This window comes from Neoarius graeffei, chromosome 5 (assembly GCF_027579695.1).
Source record: "Neoarius graeffei isolate fNeoGra1 chromosome 5, fNeoGra1.pri, whole genome shotgun sequence".
NCBI classification, from domain to species: Eukaryota; Metazoa; Chordata; class Actinopteri; order Siluriformes; family Ariidae; genus Neoarius; species Neoarius graeffei.
This window is the reverse complement of record NC_083573.1, coordinates 113,861,490-113,884,217: the sequence shown is the minus strand read 5'-3', so window position 1 is coordinate 113,884,217 and position 22,728 is coordinate 113,861,490. Positions and strand designations below refer to the sequence as shown.

General features: G+C 41.3%; 1 protein-coding gene across 1 annotated transcript in view; it reads left to right on the top strand.

The window, feature by feature from the left end:
• Window positions 1-22,728, top strand: part of LOC132887255 (SH3 and multiple ankyrin repeat domains protein 1) — a 255,490-nt gene that overhangs the window by 86,235 nt on the left and 146,527 nt on the right. Inside the window, exon 14 of the mRNA XM_060922792.1 lies at window positions 2,571-2,649. Within this exon, the coding sequence (XP_060778775.1) occupies window positions 2,571-2,649 (79 nt within the window). The remainder of the gene's footprint in view (window positions 1-2,570; window positions 2,650-22,728) is intronic.

Here is a 22,728-nt window from a genome sequence, read left to right as displayed (position 1 = left end):
TCATGCCACCCAAAATTATAAAAACACACACACACACACATAACACATATATACAACCCCGATTCCAAAAAAGTTGGGACAAAGTACAAATTGTAAATAAAAACGGAATGCAATGATGTGGAAGTTTCAAAATTTCATATTTTATTCAGAATAGAACATAGATGACATATCAAATGTTTAAACTGAGAAAATGTATCATTTAAAGAGAAAAATTAGGTGATTTTAAATTTCATGACAACAACACATCTCAAAAAAGTTGGGACAAGGCCATGTTTCCCACTGTGAGACATCCCCTTTTCTCTTTACAACAGTCTGTAAACGTCTGGGGACTGAGGAGACAAGTTGCTCAAGTTTAGGGATAGGAATGTTAACCCATTCTTGTCTAATGTAGGATTCTAGTTGCTCAACTGTCTTAGGTCTTTTTTGTCGTATCTTCCGTTTTATGATGCGCCAAATGTTTTCTATGGGTGAAAGATCTGGACTGCAGGCTGGCCAGTTCAGTACCCGGACCCTTCTTCTACGCAGCCATGATGCTGTAATTGATGCAGTATGTGGTTTGGCATTGTCATGTTGGAAAATGCAAGGTCTTCCCTGAAAGAGACGTTGTCTGGATGGGAGCATATGTTGCTCTAGAACCTGGATATACCTTTCAGCATTGATGGTGTCTTTCCAGATGTGTAAGCTGCCCATGCCACACGCACTAATGCAACCCCATACCATCAGAGATGCAGGCTTCTGAACTGAGCGCTGATAACAACTCGGGTCGTCCTTCTCCTCTTTAGTCCGAATGACACGGCGTCCCTGATTTCCATAAAGAACTTCAAATTTTGATTCGTCTGACCACAGAACAGTTTTCCACTTTGCCACAGTCCATTTTAAATGAGCCTTGGCCCAGAGAAGACGTCTGTGCTTCTGGATCATGTTTAGATACAGCTTCTTCTTTGAACTATAGAGTTTTATCTGGCAACGGTGGATGGCATGGTGAATTGTGTTCACAGATAATGTTCTCTGGAAATATTCCTGAGCCCATTTTGTGATTTCCAATACAGAAGCATGCCTGTATGTGATGCAGTGCCGTCTAAGGGCCCGAAGATCACGGGCACCCAGTATGGTTTTCCGGCCTTGACCCTTACGCACAGAGATTCTTCCAGATTCTCTGAATCTTTTGATGATATTATGCACTGTAGATGATGATATGTTCAAACTCTTTGCAACTTTACACTGTCGAACTCCTTTCTGATATTGCTCCACTATTTGTCGGCGCAGAATTAGGGGGATTGGTGATCCTCTTCCCATCTTTACTTCTGAGAGCCGCTGCCACTCCAAGATGCTCTTTTTATACCCAGTCATGTTAATGACCTATTGCCAGTTGACCTAATGAGTTGTAATTTGGTCCTCCAGCTGTTCCTTTTTTGTACCTTTAACTTTTCCAGCCTCTTATTGCCCCTGTTCCAACTTTTTTGAGATGTGTTGCTGTCATGAAATTTCAAATGAGCCAATATTTGGCATGAAATTTCAAAATGTCTCACTTTTGACATTTGCTATGTTGTCTATGTTCTATTGTGAATACAATATCAGTTTTTGAAATTTGTAAATTATTGCATTCCGTTTTTATTTACAATTTGGACTTTGTCCCAACTTTTTTGGAATCGGGGTTTTGTATATATATATATCCATTATCTGTAGCCACTTATCCTGTACAGGGTCACAGGCAAGCTGGAGCCTATGAGCAAGAGGCAGGGTACACCCTGGACAAGTCACCAGGTCATCACAGGGCTGACACACAGAGACAAGCAACCATTCACACTCACACCTATGGTCAGTTTAGAGCCACCAATTAACCGAATCTGCATGCTTTTGGACTGTGGGGGAAACTGGAACACCTGGAGGAAACCCATGTAGACACGGGGAGAACATGCAAACTCCACACAGAAAAGCCCTCATTAGCTGCTGGGCTCAAACTCAGGACCTTCTTGCTGTGAGGCTACAGTGTCAGTGACAGTGTCTTGCTGTGACAGCGACAGTGAGGTGACAGTGTGAATGGTTGTTTGTCTCAGCCCTGCGATGACCTGGTGACTTGTCCAGGGTGTACCCCACTTCTCGCCCATAGTCAGCTGGGATAGGCTCCAGCTTGCCTGCGACCCTGTAGAACAGGATAAGTGGCTACAGATGATGGATGGATGGATATATAAAATGATGGAGGAATGGTGAGTCTATGGTTTTTAGCATGAGGTTTGTTGTCTTAAACTTGAGAAGGGTGAGTAGGGTCAAGAGAGTACCAAGTAGGACATTCTAGTATTGAGAAGTGCTGTGTCACATCTTTCACACCAGTATTAAATTCTAATGCAATTGTCTATTTTCAGTTCTTTTTTTCTTTTTTCTTTTGATCCCTGAGAATGAGTGGTTGTTTTAGTCAGTGTCTGATCACTAACTGCTTATTGCCACAGCAATGTGGAAAACAAGAACCAGCATATCTTATGTCAAATATCAGGTCGTTTAGGCCACTCAATCTGCCAACTCTCAGACAAACAAACAGAGAACAGTGTATATTCTGTGTGTGTGTGTTTCAGAGAGTCGCAGTGAAAAGGCCAAGAGGAAGTTATTCCGTCATTACACTGTAGGAACTTATGATGGACTAGAGGTGCCCAGGTAAGGATTTCAACATAAATAGTTGATTGTTTTTAGGTATAGGTGTGTTCATGGCTCAAGGTCAGTGTTCTTCCCCATGTGACCAGCTCACAAATGATTGGCTGATTAGTGGTCACATAAGAATAGGTTTCATTAAAATACAAACTAATGACATTGAAACCTACCTACATTGAATGGATGACTGCACATGATGTTTACATCTTGCAGTAGTTTGGGCATTACTGTTGATCCGTGCAGTATTCTTGAAAAAAAAAAGACACAGGTCAGAGAACATCCCTGACTGATTGGTTTCCATGACAACATGTAAAATATTAGTCATTTAATGGCTGGAAAATATATTTGTTGCTGTAGTGTGTTTTCATGAACTTGTGACCAGACAATTTTTTTTTCTTTTTAAATAAATATTAAAGTTATTGTGCTTGTGGTTTGTTCAGTGAGTTGCATCATGGAATTGTACAACAGCTCCCCCTGGTGTTCTGGATGCAGGCTGATAGCAGACATTTTAGAAGAAGCAGCCAAAAAAACAACCCAAAAACCCCAAAACCCCAGCATGTTCAATACTAGTGATGGGAAGTTCAGATCTTTTTACTGACTCAGATCTTTGAATCGTGTTCAATAAAACAAACAAATCTTTTTAAAAATAATTTGTTTATTGGAACTAATGTGGTGCTGTAGCCACCCTATACAGTTCTCAGACACTAAGAACAGCATGGTTTGCTTCACTTGGCAAAGTGTAATACACAAGTTCACTTTTGTTAAGTTCTTAATCAGCCTCTTGGACTCTTGGACCATGGCCTATTGAGTTACTCAGTTGAAATGACTGATTACTTCAAGTTCAACTGCCCATATGAGATCTATCAATAACAAATATCACTCTATTCATTGTGTGATAGCTGTTTGCTTTAGCTGACCTGCTCCATGAAGACCCATAGTGTATGAACTCATTCAAATGGAAAAGCAAATTAAATATCCATTCTGATTTGTGACAGAAGGTTGTCAGCAAGAGTGAAAGGAAAAGTGTACAGTAGTAAGAGCAGCAATGTTGTATGGTTTGGAGACCGTGGCACTGACAAAAAGACATGAGGCTGAACTGGAGGTAGCAGAGCTGAAGATGCTGAGATTCTCACTGGGAGTGACAAAGTTGGACAGGATTAGAAATGAGTATATTACAGGGACAGCACATGTAGGATGGCTTGGAGACAAAGTGAGAGAGGCGGGATTGAGATGGTTTGGACACATAAAGAGGAGAAATCTAGGGTATATTGGGAAAAGAATGCTGGAGATAGAGTTGCCAGGTAGAAGGAAAGAGGAAGACCAAAGATGAGATTTATGGATGTTGTGAAGAAGGACATGAGGATGATTGGTGTGACAGAAGAAAATACAGAGGGGAGGAGGATATGGAGGGACATTATCCGCTGTGGAGACCCCTAATGGGAACAGCCAAAAGAAGTTCAGCCAGACCCAAAAGACCCATAGTTATGATTCGTGAATGATTTCAGTCTTTCTTACTCTGAGAATATATAGCAGTCATGTGACAAGTCAACAAGAATGAAAGACCCATTCATGAATGAAGCTAAGCCTGAGTGGTGCATGTTTGCTGTCCAGGGAAAAGTGAATGAATCACTCACTGATACCTCATTCCCACTGACTTTGAAAACCATTTATACTGTTATTATACCGTCATGGTGTTGTGTGTGAATGGGAGCAAAATGGTCAAGTCGATCTATCTCCAGGCAACTTAGTAACATTTATGGTAGTCTTTTGTCACAGTCCCAGTGGGAATCAGAACCAAAGGTGTGATGGTGGTGATGTTGCTGGCAGTAATGTAGGTGAAGCCATGACCTAAAGGTTAGAGAAGAAGCTTTGGGATCTAGAGATCACCGGTTTGTTTCCCTGGAGCAGCAGGAATGGCTGAAATGCCCTTGAGCAAGGCATCTAACCCGCAACCGCTCCACAGGCTGCTCTGGGTATGTTCTATGTCGCTCTGGATAAGAGCGTTTGCTAAATGCTGTTAATGTAAGGTGCAGTTTTTTTATTGTGACACAAACAATAATTAAGATGAAAAAAAAAATAGATATCTGGAGTGTCTATAAGTATTCACCCCCTTTTGTATGAAATCCCTAAATAAGGGCCCGTCCACACGAGTACGTGGCCTCACCCAATACGCTGTCATTTTGAAAAAAATCTCTGTAAACACAGCATCGTTTCCAGAAATATCTGCGTCCACACGGATTCACTGGAAACGACCCAAAACACTGTAGTACATATGCCAGGCCTGTATGTAGCGCTGTGACGCCGCCACACCAATACACTAAAACCGGAAGAGAAGCCATGGAGCATGCATATAAAGGTCACACGCTGTTTACAAACAAGCTCATAACACGAGAAGAGGATGATCATGGCCAGCGCAACTCTGAGAGGAAGAGGAGAGTCTTTTGTGTGGACCGACAATGAAGTGGAACTTCTACTTCATGTCACATTGGACATTTCTGCAGTATGAGCACAAGCCTGTAGTCCACCATTGTTGCTGTTATGATGCGTCTGGTGGCAGCAGCTGAGGTTAAAGGTTAGAGAGGCGGGGCTTATACATCATAGTTTCTGAAAAAATCCGCATTCGCCATCCAGACGACTCCGGGCTATCTGGCGTTTTAGGATTTTCCCACTCTGGGACCCGTTTTCAAAAAATACTGGTTTCACACCTCGAAAAAGCCAGATCCGTCTGGACGCGAGGCCGAAACGATAAAGTATTTATGCGGATTCGACAAAAACGTACTTGTGTGGACGGGCCCTAAGAGCTGGTCCAATCAGTTCACTTCATAAGTCACATAATTAGTTGATTAAGATCCACCTGTGTGCAATCAAAGTGTCACATGATCTGTCACATGATGTCTGTATAAATCAACCTGTTCTGGAAGGGCCCTGACTCTGCAACACTATTAAGCAATCAACATGAAGACCAAGGAGCCTCCAAACAGGTCAGAGAAAAAGCTGAAGAGAAGTATAGATCAGCATTGGGTTATAAAAAATATCCCAAACTTTGAATATCCCAGGGAGCGCCATTAAATCCATTATAGCAAAATGGAAAGAATATGGCACCACTACAAACCTGACAAGATAATGCTGCCCAGTCACAGACCAGGCAAGGATGGCATTAATCAGAGATGCAACAAAAACACCAAAGATAACACTGAAGGAGCTGCAAAGATCCAAAGCGGAGATGGGAGTATCTGTCCATTGTTCCACTTTAAGTCATACACTCCACAGAGTGGGACTTTATGGAAGGGTGGCCAGAAAAAAAACCATTGCTTTAAGAAAAAAAATAAGAAGTCATGTTTGGAGTGTGCCCAACAGCATGTGGCAGACTCCCCAAACACATGGAAGAAGATTCTCTGGTCAGATGAGACTAAAATTGAACATTTTAGCCATCATGGGAAACGCCATATGTGGCACAAACCCAACACCCTGAGAACACCATCCCTACAGTGAAGCATCGTGGTGGTAGCATCATGCTGTGTGGATGTTTTTCATCTACAGGCACAGAAAAGCTGGTCAGGACTGAAGGAAAGCTGGATGGCACTAAATACAGGGCAATTTTGGAGGAAAACCTGTTTGAGGTTTGAGACTGGGATGAAGGTTCACATTCTAGCAGGACAATGACCCTAAACATACTGCTAAAGCTACAGTGGAGTGGTTTAAAAGGAAACATTTAAATGTCTTGGAATGGCCTAATCAAAGCCCAGACCTCAATCTGTGGCATAACTTGAAGATTGCTGTACACTAATGCAACCCATCTAAATTGAAGGAGTTGAAGCAGTTTTGCTTTGAGGAATGGGCAAAAATCCCAGTGGCTAGATGTGATAAGCTAATAGAAACATACCCCAAGAGACTTGCAGCTGTAATTGGAGCAAAAGGTGGCTCTACAATGTATTGAATTTGGGGGGGGGGGCTATGCATACTCCAGATTTCTGTTTTTTTTGTCTTAATTATTGTTCGTGTCACAATAAAAAAAATAAACAAACAATTTGCACCTTTAAAATGTTAGGCATATTATGTAAATCAAATGATGCTAACCCCCCGAAAATCCATTTTAATTCCAGCTTGTAATGCGACAAAACAGGACAAACATCAAGGGGGATGAATACTTTTACAAGACAATGTACATGTGATTTTGGATTGTAGTAGAATCTGCTCCTCTCACACTGATTTATATCTGCTGCACTTGTTTACATTTGTCATTTTTTGAATTGCAAAAAAAAAGATAAACATAATTTGCCTTTCCATGTTGTATCTGCAATTTCTGATAATCAAAACAGAAATGGCTGATTAATTTCTCATCTCATCTCATCATCTCTAGCCGCTTTATCCTTCTACAGGGTCGCAGGCAAGCTGGAGCCTATCCCAGCTGACTACGGGCAAAAGGCGGGGTACACCCTGGACAAGTCGCCAGGTCATCACAGGGCTGACACATAGACACAGACAACCATTCACACTCACATTCACACCTACGCTCAATTTAGAGTCACCAGTTAACCTAACCTGCATGTCTTTGGACTGTGGGGGAAACCGGAGCACCCGGAGGAAACCCACGCGGACACGGGGAGAACATGCAAACTCCACACAGAGAGGCCCTCGCCGGCCATGGGGCTCGAACCCAGGACCTTCTTGCTGTGAGGCGACAGCGCTAACCACTACACCACCGTGTCGCCCTGATTAATTTCTTTTACTGGCAAAAATAAAATAAAATAACCCCCCCGAATGATCAAATGTACACATGCCATCAATGTTCTTTTAATAATCAGTTAAATAGGATAAAATAAAAGTGCTCTTAGAAAGCTGAATGCACTGCCTGGACTCAAGCTCTCCATGTTGTCATGGTAACGTGGACAGTAACATGTAAGGTGCACTCTGATGCAGATCATCTACAGTGTGAAAGCTCTCCGTTCACGTTGTCAGCTGTTTGTTCAATCATTCCAGCAAAACCCAGCTCACTTTAGTGATACAGTACATTCTGTTCATTATTACTTATCTCTCACTCACAGAATATTCTCCTTCAGACTTATTTGGTAAAATGAGTTGCCAAATTAAAGTCCTGCCCACCCAACTAAAGTCTACGGCTGAATCTGAATACTCAGTATGCACTGATGTTAAAGACCTCTTACCTGACTGTTACTGTCGGTTCTATTATGTGTGCACACTAAAGATGTAGCAGATCATCTGGGTACCATTCAATGACCAGTAAATGCCTACTGAATATTCAAAATCGTGAACTGGATTAATCTGGTTCATTGATTCAGACACTCTGCGGATTATGATGTACTGCTTCTTGTAAGGCACTGTGAGTATTCAGATGCAGTATTCCTGTGTGTGAAACACGGTGTAAATGATTATGCAGTGATATGGTGATGGAACCACTGACACCTACACAATCTGAATCCTCATCCTGCCTCACTGTCAAGAGAACAGCAGCAAATTCAAAACAACGAGGAAAGAAAACGTCGACAGAAACGGCTGGAAATTAATGATACATTATACCCGTTTTACACGTCTCAGGGAATCAGTCAGGTGGGAAAACACCACACCCGTTACTTTCCCGTTATGGAAGACTGAGTTGGAATGAAAATTTGTTACCTGCTGTTTTTACCCAATACATTAATCGGGTTCATGTGTAAAAGGGGCTTGAGATAACTCGTTAATCCCGACTCATACAAAAGATGAGTTCAAAATGAACAAATCCTTCATGAATGACACATCACAACTGAACACACACACAAGGAACTATAACATCACATTAACAGCAATGTGTGTGTGTGTGTGTGTGTGTGTGTGTGTGTGAGAGAGAGAGAGATAGAGATAAAGTGTGCGAGAAAATGTGCATCCAAGAAAGATGAGTCAGTCTTGATTAACCTTTGTGTGTGTGTGTGTGTGTGTGTGTGTGTGTGTGCATTAAGTGACTATAAACGCCTCACACACACACACAAACTCTTTCTCTCTCTCTCTCACACATTTTCTTTTTCTCACACTCTTTTCACTTATCTTCCCCCTCCCTCCTTTTTTTCTCATTTGCTCCCTGTCGCAGTATCTGTATTCTCTCTCTCTCTCGCTCTCTCTCTCTCTCTCTGTGTATGTGTATGTGTGAGAATGGACAGGGGGAGGAGGAGAGAGAGGGGAGGGGAGGAATGGCGATGGGGGGATATGGAGAGAGAGATCTAGCTCTCTCTCTCTCCCTCTCCTCCTCCTGGCCTTCAGTCGGCCCCAGAAACCGCAGCGTTTGGTTCATTTACAGGTACACACTCATTTCTTCCTCCATCTCTGCAGCAGAGAGAGAGAGAGAGAGAGAGAGAGTGGGAGAGAGGGAGGGAGAGAACGAGAGAAAGAGAGAGAGAGAGAAGCAGAGAAGCCGGGAGGGAGAGATGAATGCATGCTTGTAAGACATTATGGATTGTTTGAATGACAAAAGCTAATGGCTTAAGTGTGTGTGTGTGTGTGTGTGTGTGTGTGTGTGTGTGTGTGCGTGTGTGTGTCACTGCTTGATTCTTCTGTATTTTCTGTCATTTTTTCTGTCATCTCTCTCTCTCTCTCTCTCTCTCTCTCTCTCTCTCTCTCTCTCTGTGTTTCTGACACTCAGCTAAAGACATTCTTACACTCGATTTGAGACTATGTGACTGATGTTTGGCAGGTATAGTTATGTGTGTGTGTGTGTGTGTGTGTGTGTGTGTGTTAAAGATGCTAAATTGTTGCTGTGTAATGTAGCTAACCTGCAGCTCTGTATCATATGTGGATGCTATTTTTTTCTGACTCGTTCATAATGGAGGCACATCTGGAATATTTCTGACATTTAGCTCTGGAATATTGTTCTGGAAAGAGTTCTGGAATATTGTTAAGACAGTTATGGAATGTTGCTAACCTGTAGTCTTGGTCTTGTGTCTCTTGTGCCTGGAATTGAATGGTTCTGGATTATTTCATGTCATTAGTCTGTATCTCTGGAATATTGTTAACCTGTAGATCTGCACCATCATTACCCTGTGGTTCAAGAATATTGCCTGACATTTGATTAAACTGTTGCTCAGGAATATCATTAAACAGTCTTTGTGGATTTCACAAACCTGTAGCTCTGGAAATTCTGGAATATTCTGGAAGTTCTGGAATATTGCTTACCTGAAGTTCTGGAATACTGCTAACCTGTTGTTCTGGAATATTGTTAAATTGTAGTTCTGGAAAATCATTAACCAAACATTCTGGAATTTCACAAACATGTTGTGGAATATTTTTAATGTAGTTCTGGAATATCATTAACCTTTAGTTCATGAATTTCATAAGCCTTTATTTCTGGAATATTGTTTTTGTGCAGCTCTGGAACATTGCTCAGCTCTAGCTCTGATTATTGACTGATTAGTAGCTCTGAGTGTTGCTGAAACATATTTCTGGGGGGCTCCCAAGTGATGCAACATAAAAGTGGTTGCTGGAAACTGCAAGTTCAAATCCCAGTGATGCCACAACCATCTGTGGCTGCGAGTTCAAGACAACAAAATTGCCTGTGCTCTCAGGGAGAGAGGGGTGGCATACTCTCTCTCCACTGTCAATTACAGTGACACTACCCAATCATGGGTAACTGTGAGGTCATGTATGTGGAAGTGGGTGGCTAGCACTTTCTTCCAAGTGTGGTACACTGTAGTAGTTTGAACTACACAGTAGTCCAAAATGATACAGTTGGCTGGCTTCAAGTGCCTTGGAAGAAACACATGATAACCTTCATATTTCCTGGCTGGTACCTGACGTGTGATAAGGGAGGGAATTGGCCTTGTCTAAATTAGATAGAAAATTGAGTAAAAGTAATAAAAAGACAGTTCTGGAATGTTGTAAACTTAAATGTAGTTTTGGTCTTGTATCTGTTTGTCTTGAATAGGAATCTGGAATGTTTCAATTCATTAACCTGTAACTCTGCAATATCATTATTTTGTAGTTCTGAAATATTGTTAAATTGTATTTCTGTAATTTTATAAACCTGTAACTCTAGATTATCACTAAAGTTTAGTTATGGAATATTGTTACCCTGCAGTTATGAACAATTGCTAACCTGTAGTGCGTAGTCTGAGTTAGCATGGTGTTGTGTGGCATATTCACTTGTTTATTCTCTCTCATGATTACTGCTGATGTCTGGAGTCTCGCTGCCCATTTTTGTCTTTGGTCAGGAGTTGTGCTGCATATTTTTTGTTTTTTATTAACTGACAATGCAGTTTATATACTCTGGGACTGAACTAAACTTGACTATCACATCTGCTTGGATCCTGTATCATACAATCTGTGCCCGATGCCCATGCTACACCCACCACTCAAGAAGAGCACCCCCACTTATCTACAGCTCCAATGTGCCTATCTCGACAATATGGATACATGATCAAGTCCATTGGCGCAACTCTGGAACCATCCACAGAGTGAATTTTGACCATTTTTGTCCTCTTCCAAAACTGTCTGCACCTTCCTCACCCAACAGTCTCAACTTTAAGCTTGCCCTTTTAAATGCTCTCTCCATAAGCAGTAAAGCCTCGCTCATCACCAACATAATTACCCAGAAGAAAGTGGATATGTTTTATCTTTCAGAAACTTGGCAACAACCTGGTTTTAAACAATCTACATTTAAACATGCTAGCTTCCTCTGGCTACAGCTCCCTGTGTAAACCCTGAGTAACAGGAAGAGGGGGCAGCCTAGCTGTGGTTTATTAATGCACATTAAAAGTCAAAGAACTCTCACTATTTGATGTTATGTCTTTTGAATATATTGCTCTGAAAGTTGTTTCCTCCTGTCCGTTGTCTCTATTGTTAGTTTATCATCCTCCCAAAGCTGCTGCTAGCTTCCTGTCAGAATTTAATGAACTCCTCACAAAGATCTCATCTTTTTGTCCTGCCATAATTGGGCTCTGTGACTTTAATATCCATGTTGATGCTAACTGCTCATACAGTGCCTTGCAAAAGTATTCATCCCCCTTGGTGTTTGTCCTGTTTTGTTGCATTACAAGCTGGAATTAAAATGGATTTTTTGGGGGTTAGCACCATTTGATTTACACAACATGCCTACCACTTTAAGGGTGCACATTTTTTTTTTATTGTGACACAAGCAATAATGAAGATTTAAAAAAAAAGAAATCTGGAGTGTGCATAAGTATTCATTCCCTTTCATATGAAACTCCTAAATAAGAACTGGTCTAACCAGTTCACTTCATAAGTCACATAATTAGTTGATTAAGATCCACCTGTTTGCAATCAAAGTGTCACATGATCTGTCACATGATGTCTGTATAAATCAACCTGTTCTGGAAGGACCCTGACTCTGCTACACTACTAAGCAAGCAACATGAAAACCAAGGCGCACTCCAAACAGGTCAGAGACAAAGTTGTGGAGAAGTATAGATCAGGGTTGGGTTATAAAAAATATCCCAAACTTTGAATATCTCACGGAGCTCCATTAAATCCATTATAGGAAAATGGAAAGAATATGGCACCACTACAAACCTGACAAGAGAAGGCTGCCCAAAACTTACAGACCGGGCAAGGATGGCATTAATCAGAGATGCAACAAAGACACCAACGATAATGCTGAGGGAGCTGCAAAGATCCACAACAGAGATGGGAGTATCTGTACATAGGACCACTTTAAGCCATACACTCCACAGAGTCGAGCTTTATGGAAGAATGGCCAGAAAAAAAAGTCATTGCTTAAAAAAAAAATCATGTTTGGAGTTTGCCCAACAGCATGTGGCAGACTCCCTAAACACTTGGAAGAAGATTCTCTGGTCAAATGAGACAAAAATTGAACTTTTTGGCCATCATGGGAAATGCCATGTGTAGCTCAAACCCAACACCCTGAGAACACCATCCCTACAGTGAAGCATGGTGGTGGCAGCATCATGCTGTGGGGATGTTTTTCATCTGCAGGGACAGGAAAACTGGTCAGGACTGAAGGAAAGCTGGATGGTACTAAATACAGGGCAATTCTGGAGGAAAACCTGTTTGAGTCAACCAGAGGTTTGAGACTGGGATGAAGGTTCATGGTCGAGCAGGACAATGACCCTAAACATACTGCTAAAGCTACACTGGAGTGGTTTAACGGGAAACATTTAAATGTCTTGGAATGGCCTAATCAATGCCCAGACCTCAATCTGTGGCATAACTTGAAGATTGCTGTACACCAGTGCAACCCATCCAGCTTGAAGGAGTTGCAGCAGTTTTGCCTTGAGGAATGGACAAAAATCCCAGTGGCTTGATGTGCTAAGCTAAGACTTGCAGCTGTAATTGTAGCAAAACGTGGCTCTATAAAGTACTGACTTTTTTTTTGGGGGGGGGGGGGGTACTTATGCAAACTCCAGATTTCTGTTTTTTCATCTTAATTATTGTTTGTGTCACAATAAAAAAATGTGCACCTTTAAAGTGGTAGGCATGTTGTGTAAATCAAATGATGCTAACCCCCCAAAAATCTATTTTAATCCCAGCTTGTAATGCAACAAAACAGGACAAGCACCAAGGGGGATGAATCCTTTTGCAAGGCACTGTACACATCTGATTCATTTCAATATTAGAATGTTTTAACTTGATACAGCATGTTGAATTTCCTACTCACACTCATGGTCATACTCTTGATTTGCTCTGTTCTTCTGATTTGAATGACACCTCTGTCTCTGGTTCAGTCTCTGGTATTTCTGATCATAGGTTACTGAATGCAGCTTTAGGTTAGGGTTACTACTCCTCCTATCTTGGAGAAACTCTGTCTTCTATCATAATATTAGGTCTGTCAACTCCAACCGGTGTGATGCTTCTCTTCAGTCCTCATCTCTGTCTGAATTACATAAACTCTCTTCTCCTGACAGTATCGTTTCCTTTTATGACACTATCTCTGAATTGACCAATGACCCAGCCCCTTTAAAGAATAGGCTTGTCCCAGCGTCCCACTCCTGTCCTTGGTTCACCCCTGAGCTTAGAGTAATGAAGGCCACTAGCTGGCATCTTGAGCACCTTTATAAGAAAACTGGCCTTACTGTCTATTCACAATTATACACAGAATTTATTCACAAGTATAGGGATACCCTAAATGCTGCTCACTCCACCTATTACTCCTCTATCATAAATGGTGCCAAGTCTAGCGCAAGATCACTCTTCGAGACTGTTAACAAAGAAAATCAACCAAATCTATTGTTATTTTCCTTCTACTTCTCATTCATTCTCTCCTGTTAATTTTCCTACTCTGGTTACAAAGCTCACTTGTTTTACACCTGTTGACTCTTGTTCTGTCTTTGAACTCATCATTAAGTTTAATCCTTCCTCCTGTCAGCTCGACCCTGCCCCCACCCCTGTACTTAAGACATGTTCATCCATAATAAGTTTCCAATTGCAATAGTAATTAATACATGTCTTGCTTTCGGCTCTGTCCGTACTGCCCTCAAAATGTTTGTAGTTACCCTGTCCTCAAAAAACCTGACTTGCATCCAATATCTCAACTCTTCCTTTCTTAGCTAAAGGAAGAAAGACTGGTAACTATACAACTCCATACTTTTCTTAATGATAACACACACTACTAGCCTTTTCAGTCTGATTTCCATCCTGGGCACTGCACAGAGACAGTTCTTCTGCATGTTGTTAATGATCTCCTGTCTGCCTATAGTGATTTGCTCAATAGCCTTCTCCTTGACTTAAGTGCAATGTTTGACACTATTAATCATGATGTACTCATTTCCTGTCTTTCTTTTACTGGTATCACTGACATAGTGGTTCAGGTCATATCTCACAAATGCTCACTCACTATTTATTTGGCATGTCACTGCAGTAATGTGGCCACTCTGATTTCCATCAAAGTTTCTAGGGAAATTTTCAGTCGTGGTTTCCCATTGTCTTCTACTGGATTATTATAGAGGTTTTCTCCTCTCAACCATTCACACACATTCACACCTATGGCCAATTTAGAGTAGCCCAGAGAATTTAAATGAGCAATAAAAGAAAAATAAATAGTGTTGAGGGAATCATACAGTTTATTGGAAATAAACATTCATTAAATATTATACATGTATATGGTCAAAATAGATAATTGGTGAGAAGAAAGCAATTTTGTTGATAATCTCAGCAAATAGCCAATAAAATCAAGTTCATTTTCACTTAGCCAATCAGGAACATCAGCCCACCTCCCAACTGTCCACTGAGTAGTCACGTTTATGAAGGTGAAAGGGCAAGACACCATTGCTAGCTGAACCCCCGATGTGAGCAAAGTGTGGACAGCAAGTGGATAAAAACAGAGGATACTGTACTGTTCCAGTCCGAGCACAGAGGCCTGATGCTACGTTTTAAGCTAATGTGGTAATTCGTTTCACTGATCAGTGGGGTTTTTTTTAGTTGGATTGATTCTTCCTGATATGAGCGGAGGTTTCAGAGGAGATTTCTGAGATGATTCTAGAGATTCCAGAGAAAACCTTTTCCAGTACTGGATGGTGAGCCCAGTCCACATGATATAGATTCCAATGCCTGCAATAATAAGGCTGTGAACTAAAGAACTCTCAAGTATTCCCCACCTATGTAAAGACCTTGAGTTTGAGAAAGACGCTATATAAATGTAACCTTATTATTTTACTTTATTATTACCTACATAAAGTGCGGTATGATTGAACTGTACACACACATACAGCACAGGGGACAACTGACAGACAGACTTTTCTTCAGACTCTCACAGGAGTGTAAGCAAGAACTGTGACTCTTACAGACATTTCAAATGGACCTGGGTCAATCTTTATTTTTGAATGTGTGCACAGTTGTTTTTTTAATTTTTAGTTTATTATTTTTCTTATGGGAAATGTGAATAGATGTATATTGTAACTTGAACTTAACTTGGGTTCCACTGGCTTATTACTGCTTATTATTATATCTTTTTGTTACTGTTCAATACATACAGTCCAAGTCTACAATTGTGTCCTGTTTCGCTATTATCCCGATCCTCTTGGCTCCCGCCATTCCTAAATTCTTCTGAATCTGGTCCAGTTCTTATAATTTCTTTATTTTTTCTCATACTGTACTTAGTGCTATGACCACTGGTTACAGTAAAAGTAGTGAGACAGTCAGGAGCCTTGAGTTACTGGGTAACAATAGTGGAATAACATATCAGTTACCAAAAGACCAAAGACCATCATAAAAATGGTACCTACTGCTGTCTGGCAAGGCATGCTGCAATACAGATGTGAGTGGGGAGTCAAACTCTTGTGGTTACCAGATGACCAGCCTCCCACTGTAACCCTAGCTTTGTAATAGGTGAAAGGCCGAGGGATACAGAAACGGAGATCGGCACCGCCTAATGCGCCATATGGCGCGGGAAGGACTTTAGACTTTAGAGTTAACTTAATATTCCTTCATAGCATATTGTGATTTCACTGCAAGATGGACATTGTTGATAAGTTAGGTGTTAAGGTTCCCAATGCTGTTATAGTTAGTGGGTTAACCAGGTCTGAGAAAGATGAGGAGAGCCTTAACTTCTTAAAGCAATATGGCTCAATAAATAGGATCCTCACTGTAGATGATAACACATCAGAATTTAACAAAAACGTTGTAGTGGAGTATAATTCAGGAACACCACTGCATGCACTAGGGTCCCTTTTGCCTTATTACCATCTCTTGCCAGATAGCCCTGATGTTACATACTGTGTAAGAGCCCTAGCGGATGTTTACATACATAATGTAGGGGCCAGTGTTACAGATACTTACCTGAGTGAGCTGAGAGGGATCACTAAGTTAAGCAGGAAGGTGTTTGTGCTTAAGGAAGTAATGTCAAAAATAAATAAATCTATTGGGGTCACTGGGCCAAGTGACCACCACAGTCATTCTCAGCCTGCAAAGAACCCTGAGGCAACTGAAAAACCCAGTAAAAGTGCTGATGCATTGTAGCCTTTGGTTGATGTTCTTTCTCATCCCAGTTCTAGTCTGTCTGACAGTGACTAGAGCTTTGCAGCTCATGGCTTTAGACTCAACCCGCCTCTGGCTCTAAGCCCCAGTGAACTCTGCCCACCAGAAGTACAGAAAATAGTGGTAAAGCATATTCTCAAAGGTGAGGACAAGGCTACTCATGCACATTCCTTTTTGAGATTAAGATCCTTCTCTGGGAAGATCCCGAGACCATACAGTGAAGCTGATTATGACACTTGGTGCTCCCATGTTGAATTAATGATGAAAGACACTTCAGTCTCTGATGTGGAGAAAACACACAAGATCCTTGAAAGTCTTCTTCTCCTCTTACCTGCATTGTCTCCAGGTGGTGCTGAATCTCACTGTGCACAGATGAGGAGTGACCTCTCAAGAGGTTGACATATGTCTTCTCAAACAATTTTGCAGAGGCTGTTGGGACAATAACTTGCTCACAGATCTCCAGCTGGAGTTAAAGAAACACAGTCCTCCATCCTTTGCAGAGCTGCTGTTGCTGATACGTGTCCTGCAGAAGATCATCAAAAAGCTAGGAACACTAGATTGAAATGGCACCTCAGTGTTGTAAAGCAGAAAGCTGTCTCTCATGTGCATGGTATTAAGTGAATGCCTTGAAACAAAAGCTGAGTCTGATTTGAGTGGCATCAATGAACTGAAGAAGCAAGTTGCAGAATTAAAGAGTCAATTAGCAGCCTTAATGAAACAAAGAAAACCAACAGCTCCCAAGAAAGAGCAACCAAAGAAACCTGAAACTAAAAAAAAAAAACCTGATCAGGCAAAGCCAGACTCAAAACAGTCACCACCTGACATCTTCTCCTCAAAGCCAAAGCCTTGGTACTGTTTTCATTGTGGGGAAGATGGTCACATTGTTACCACTTGTGAAAATGATCCAAAACCTGCCTTAGTAGCTGCTAAGAGAAAGGAACTGAGAGTGCAACAGCAGTTATGGGAGAGCCAGAACAATGGCACAACTTCTTTAAACTGAAGTCAATTCCAGTCAAGGGACAGACAGGAACTGCAACAGGTCAGAAACATCCTGCTGAAAACAAATCTAATGCGACTGCCAAAAGACAAGCTCAGTTAAAGTCTCATACCAAGAGGAGCTGTTTTGAGCTGCCTAAAGGTTTGATAGGTACAAAGAGTACAGCCCATGTATGGATAGAAGGAAATGATGTCAGTTGATTATTAGTTACAGGCTCTCAAGTCACCACTGTTCCCCATTCATTCCACCAACAATATCTGTCCACCCATGAGATTAAACCACTTTTTTAGTTACTAGAGGTTAAGGGGGCCAACAGCCAATCTGTTCCCTATTTAGAATACACTGAGTTAAAGGTTGTCTTTCCCAAAGAGTTCCTTGGGGGTCGAAGCTGAAGTGCCAACACTTGCACTGGTAGTCACAGATGTGCATACAGTCCTTGGTTCTGATTGGGACCAATACATTTGATGTATTGTATGAGACCTACTACAACACCACTGCCAACAAGCAACCATCCACATTACATGGCTATATGGTAGTGCTGAAAATCCTTGAGCTGAGACACAAGCAGAGCAGAGATGGTAGCTTGGGACTGGTTACAATGCATGGAAAGGATCCTCAACTCATCCCAGCAGGTCAAACTGTGGTACTTGATGGTTCTGTTACCATCAATGGCTTCACAGCTGAGAAGTCTGTCATTCTTGAGCATCCCTCTTCATCATCTTTGCCAAGTCATCTGCTGGTGAAAACCTGCCTTGTTGACTTGCCTACCAATGCACCATATACGTACCAGTTGTACTTCATAATGACACTGATCATGATGTCACCATCCCTCAGAAATGTGTTATTGATGATGTTAGTGTTTTCCAGAGAGTTACAGCGTCTTGCAAAAGTATTCATCCCACTTGGTGTTTGTCCTGTTTTGTCACATTACAAGGTGGAATTAAAATGGATTTTTGGGGAGGAAGCACCATTTGATTAACACAAAATGCATACCACTTTAAAGGTGCAAATTATGTTTTATTGTGACACAAACAATAATTAAGATGAAAACACAGAAATATGGAGTATGCATAGGTATTCAGCCCCCAAATTCAATACTTTATAGAGCCACCTTTTGCTGCAATTCCAGCTGCAAGTCTCTTGGGGGATGTCTCTATTAGCTTATCACATCTAGCCACTGGGATTTTTGCCCATTCCTCAAGGCAAAACTGCTCCAACTACTTCAAGTTAGATTAGTTGCGTTGATGTACAGCAATCTTCAAGTTATGCCACAGATTCTCAATTGGATTGTGGTCTGGGATTTGACCAGGCTATTCCAAGAAATTTAAATGTTTCCTTTTAAACCACTCCAGTGTAGATTTAGCAGTATGTTTAGGGTCATTGACCTGCTGGAATGTGAAATTTCATCCCAGCCTTAAACCTCTGGCTGACTCAAGCAGGTTTTCCTCCAGAATTGCCCTGTATTTAGTGCCATCCATCTTTCCTTCAGTCCTAACCAGCTTTCCTGTCCCTGCAGATGAAAAACATCCCCACAGCATGATGATCCCACCATCATGCTTCACTGTAGGAATGGTGTTCTCAGGGTGATGGGACGTATTAGGTTTGCACCACACATGGCATTTCCCATGATGGCCAAAACATTCAATTTTAGTCTCATCTGACCAGAGAGTCTTCTTCCATGTGTTTGAGGAGTCTACCACATGCTTTTGGGCAAACTCCAAACATGATTTCTTTTTTTTTTCTTGAAGCAATGGCTTTTTATCTGGCCACTCTTCCATAAAGCCCTGCTCTGTGGAGTGTATGGCTTGAAGTGGTCATATGGACAGATATTCCCATCTCCACTGTGGATCTTTGCAGCTCCTTCAGTGTTATCTTTGGTGTCTTTGTTGGATCTCTGATTAATACCCTCCTTGCCTGGTCTGTGACTTTTGGTGAGTGGCCTTCTCTTGTCAGGTTTGCAGTGGTGCCATATTCTTTCCATTTTCTTGTAATGGATTTAAGTCAAGTCAAGTTTATTTGTATAGTGTTTTTAACAATAAGCATTGTCGCAAAGCAGCTTTACAGAATTTGAATGACTTAAAACATGAGCTAATTTTATCCCTAATCTATCCCCAATGAGCAAGCCTGTGGCGATGGTGGCAAGGAAAAACTCTTTCAGATGACACGAGGAAGAAACCTCGATAGGAACCAGACTCAAAAGGGAACCCATCCTCATTTGGGCAACAACAGACAACATGACTATAATATTAACAGTTTTAACATGAAGTCAGTTTCGTTGATGTTATAAACTCTTCATTGATGGAAACTTGAGTGCAAAACTGTTCATGACAACTGCAGTCCTAAAGTTAGCAAGTCAACTGTAGTCCTCAGCCATAAAAGCATTACTGTAAGAGTCCAGAGCATCCTCCAGGTGTGACTTTCAACTGTCCACATGGGGCTGTCCTATACAGGAGCAATGCGATGAGACTCCAACCAGACAAAGGGCAGCAGGATGGATAAGGAAGGTCTGAGGAGCAGAAGAGGTCAGCATCTCAATCCCAGGACCAACATGTAGCTCAGAGGGACAGATTTGGGGGGGAGAGAAGAGAGAGAGAGAGAAAATGAGAGAGAGAAAACACAGGTTGTTGGGTATGCCCAATGTCACCTGAGTAAGTAGAAACAGTATACATATTGCACTGAATACAAGCAGGGACTCCAGCAACTAACTAAGACAGTATAACTAAAAGGGGAGAGACAGAAGGTAACACAGGCATGAGGGAGCCCCGGGACATAAAGCAGCAGCCACTACACTGTGAACAAACTCGAGTGAGCAAGTGAGTGAGGGACTGACAGCATACATACAGCCCAGTTTACCAAAACACTCTGTCTGAGGACCCTCCAGATCTACACCTTTACCTCATAAACACCATTAAAAAAAGGCTTGACTAAACAGATATGTTTTCAGCCGAGACTTAAACGCTGAGACCGTGTCTGATTCCCGAACATTACTTGGGAGGCTGTTCCATAACTGTGGGGCTTTGTAAGAAAAGGCTCCGCCCCCTGATGTAGCCTTCACTATATGAGGTACCAGCAAATAGCCTGCACCTTTTGATCTAAGTAGGCGTGGCGGGTCAGAGAGGACCAGAAGTTCACTCAGGTACTGTGGTGCGAGACCATTCAGTGCTTTAAAGGTCAATAGTAGTATTTTATAATCAATATGAAATTTGATTGAGAGCCAATGGAGTGTGGATAAGACAGGGGTGATGGGGTCATATTTTCTAGTTCTAATAAGGACTCTTGCTGCTGCATTTTGAACTAACTGGAGCTTGTTTATGCACTTATTGGAACATCCAGACAGTAAGGCATTACAATAATCCAACCTGGAGGTAACGAAAGCATGAACTAGTTTTTCCATGTCATGTAGTAACATTAAATTTCTTATCTTAGCAATATTTCTGAGATAAAAGAAAGCTATCCGGGTGATATTATCAGTGTGAGTTTCGAATGAAAGACTGGGGTCAATAGTCACTCTGAGGTCTGCACATGAAGAAACAGAAAGGCCATCCAGAGTTACTGTGTAATCAGAAAACTTACTTCTAACTGCATGTGGTCCGAGTACAAGTACTTCAGTCTTGTCAGAGTTAAGCAGAAGGAAGTTAATAAGCATCCAGTGTCTAATGTCCTTCACACATTCCTCAATTCTATTAAGCTGGTGTCTCTCATCTGGTTTTGCAGAAACATGCAACTGTGTGTCATCAGCATAACAGTGGAAACTAATACCATGCTTACAAATAATATCACCTAGAGGGAACATATATAAAGAAAAAAGCAGTGGACCCAAGACAGAACCTTGTGGAACACCAAACTTTACCTCAGTATGTCTTTTTTTTTCTGCTCCTGCTACTCAAGCGAGTAGGACGCTTCTTTGCTTTGCTCCTGCTTTCTTAATCTTTATTTCTATACTTTACTTTCTCATTGACTTTCCACTATTTTATTCTTTTTTTAAATTTTTTATCTTTATAAGCTTTTAATTTAATTTTAATTTAATTTCCACTTTTTTTTTTTAAATGCCAGGAAGCAAAAAATCCTGCAGAAAATGCATGGAATTAGAACAGAGGATTTCTATTCTGGAATCAAAGATTAATGCTCTGCCAAAGACGGATGAATTAAAAGCGATATCTCAGGAAAGGAGTACAGAAACAGTGGCTGAGAATGCAGAGATTGCGCTCCGACAGACTGAGGACATTGCAGACCAAGTGGAAGAATTCATAACTCAACCTGTAAGTACTGAAAACTGGCAAATGATGGGTGCTAAGCCAAAAAACAAAAACAGAAGAGTAATTACTTCAACACCAGCTCGTTCTACAAATTACAATAGGATCTACAATCCTATGGAAAATCCACAGCTCATAAGGCTTCAGAACAAATTTGAATGCCTCAGGGATGTGGAAGAGGATTTGTCAAGCGGACAAACACATAGTAAAAAGAGATCACACCAAGATCAAAGAGCTGTGAGAAGAGGCAAAAAGCAGCTCATAACACCACCTGATCCCACAACCCTTGTTCTTGGTGATTCCACTGTAAGACAATTAAAAGGTTATGGGATGATTATTTGTTGTCTTCCAAATGCATCCATCTCTGACACCAAAGACAGCATTTTGAAACTCATGTCCGAGCATAAAACTATTAAACGTATCGTTGTGCATGTGGGAGCAAACGATGTTTTCAGAGAACAGCTGTTTGTCCAAGATGATTTCAGAAAACTTTTTTCTGAGCTCTGTAAGACTGGAATTCAATCTTTTATCAGTGGCCCACTCCCAGCGAGAGGAAGTTTTGCTTTTTCTCGACTCTTCAGTCTTAACACCTGGCTTGGAAAAACTTGTTCTTCATTTGGTATGAATTTCATAGACAATTTTAACCTTTTTTGGAATCGCAAAGAATTTTACAAGCCAAATAGCACTGAACTCAGCTGGATTGGAGCCAAAGTCTTAGCAGACCACTACAAACTTGCAATCTTTTCTCAGCCAGCACCGAGGAAAACAGTTGATAAGATGTCACAGACTGACATAGTTACAAAGCCTAAACAATCATCTTTGCAAGTCGTCATCAAGGACACACAAACATCTGACTTGCAGGCCTCCCAACATTCAAGGACAGACGACTCCACTTCTCCTCGG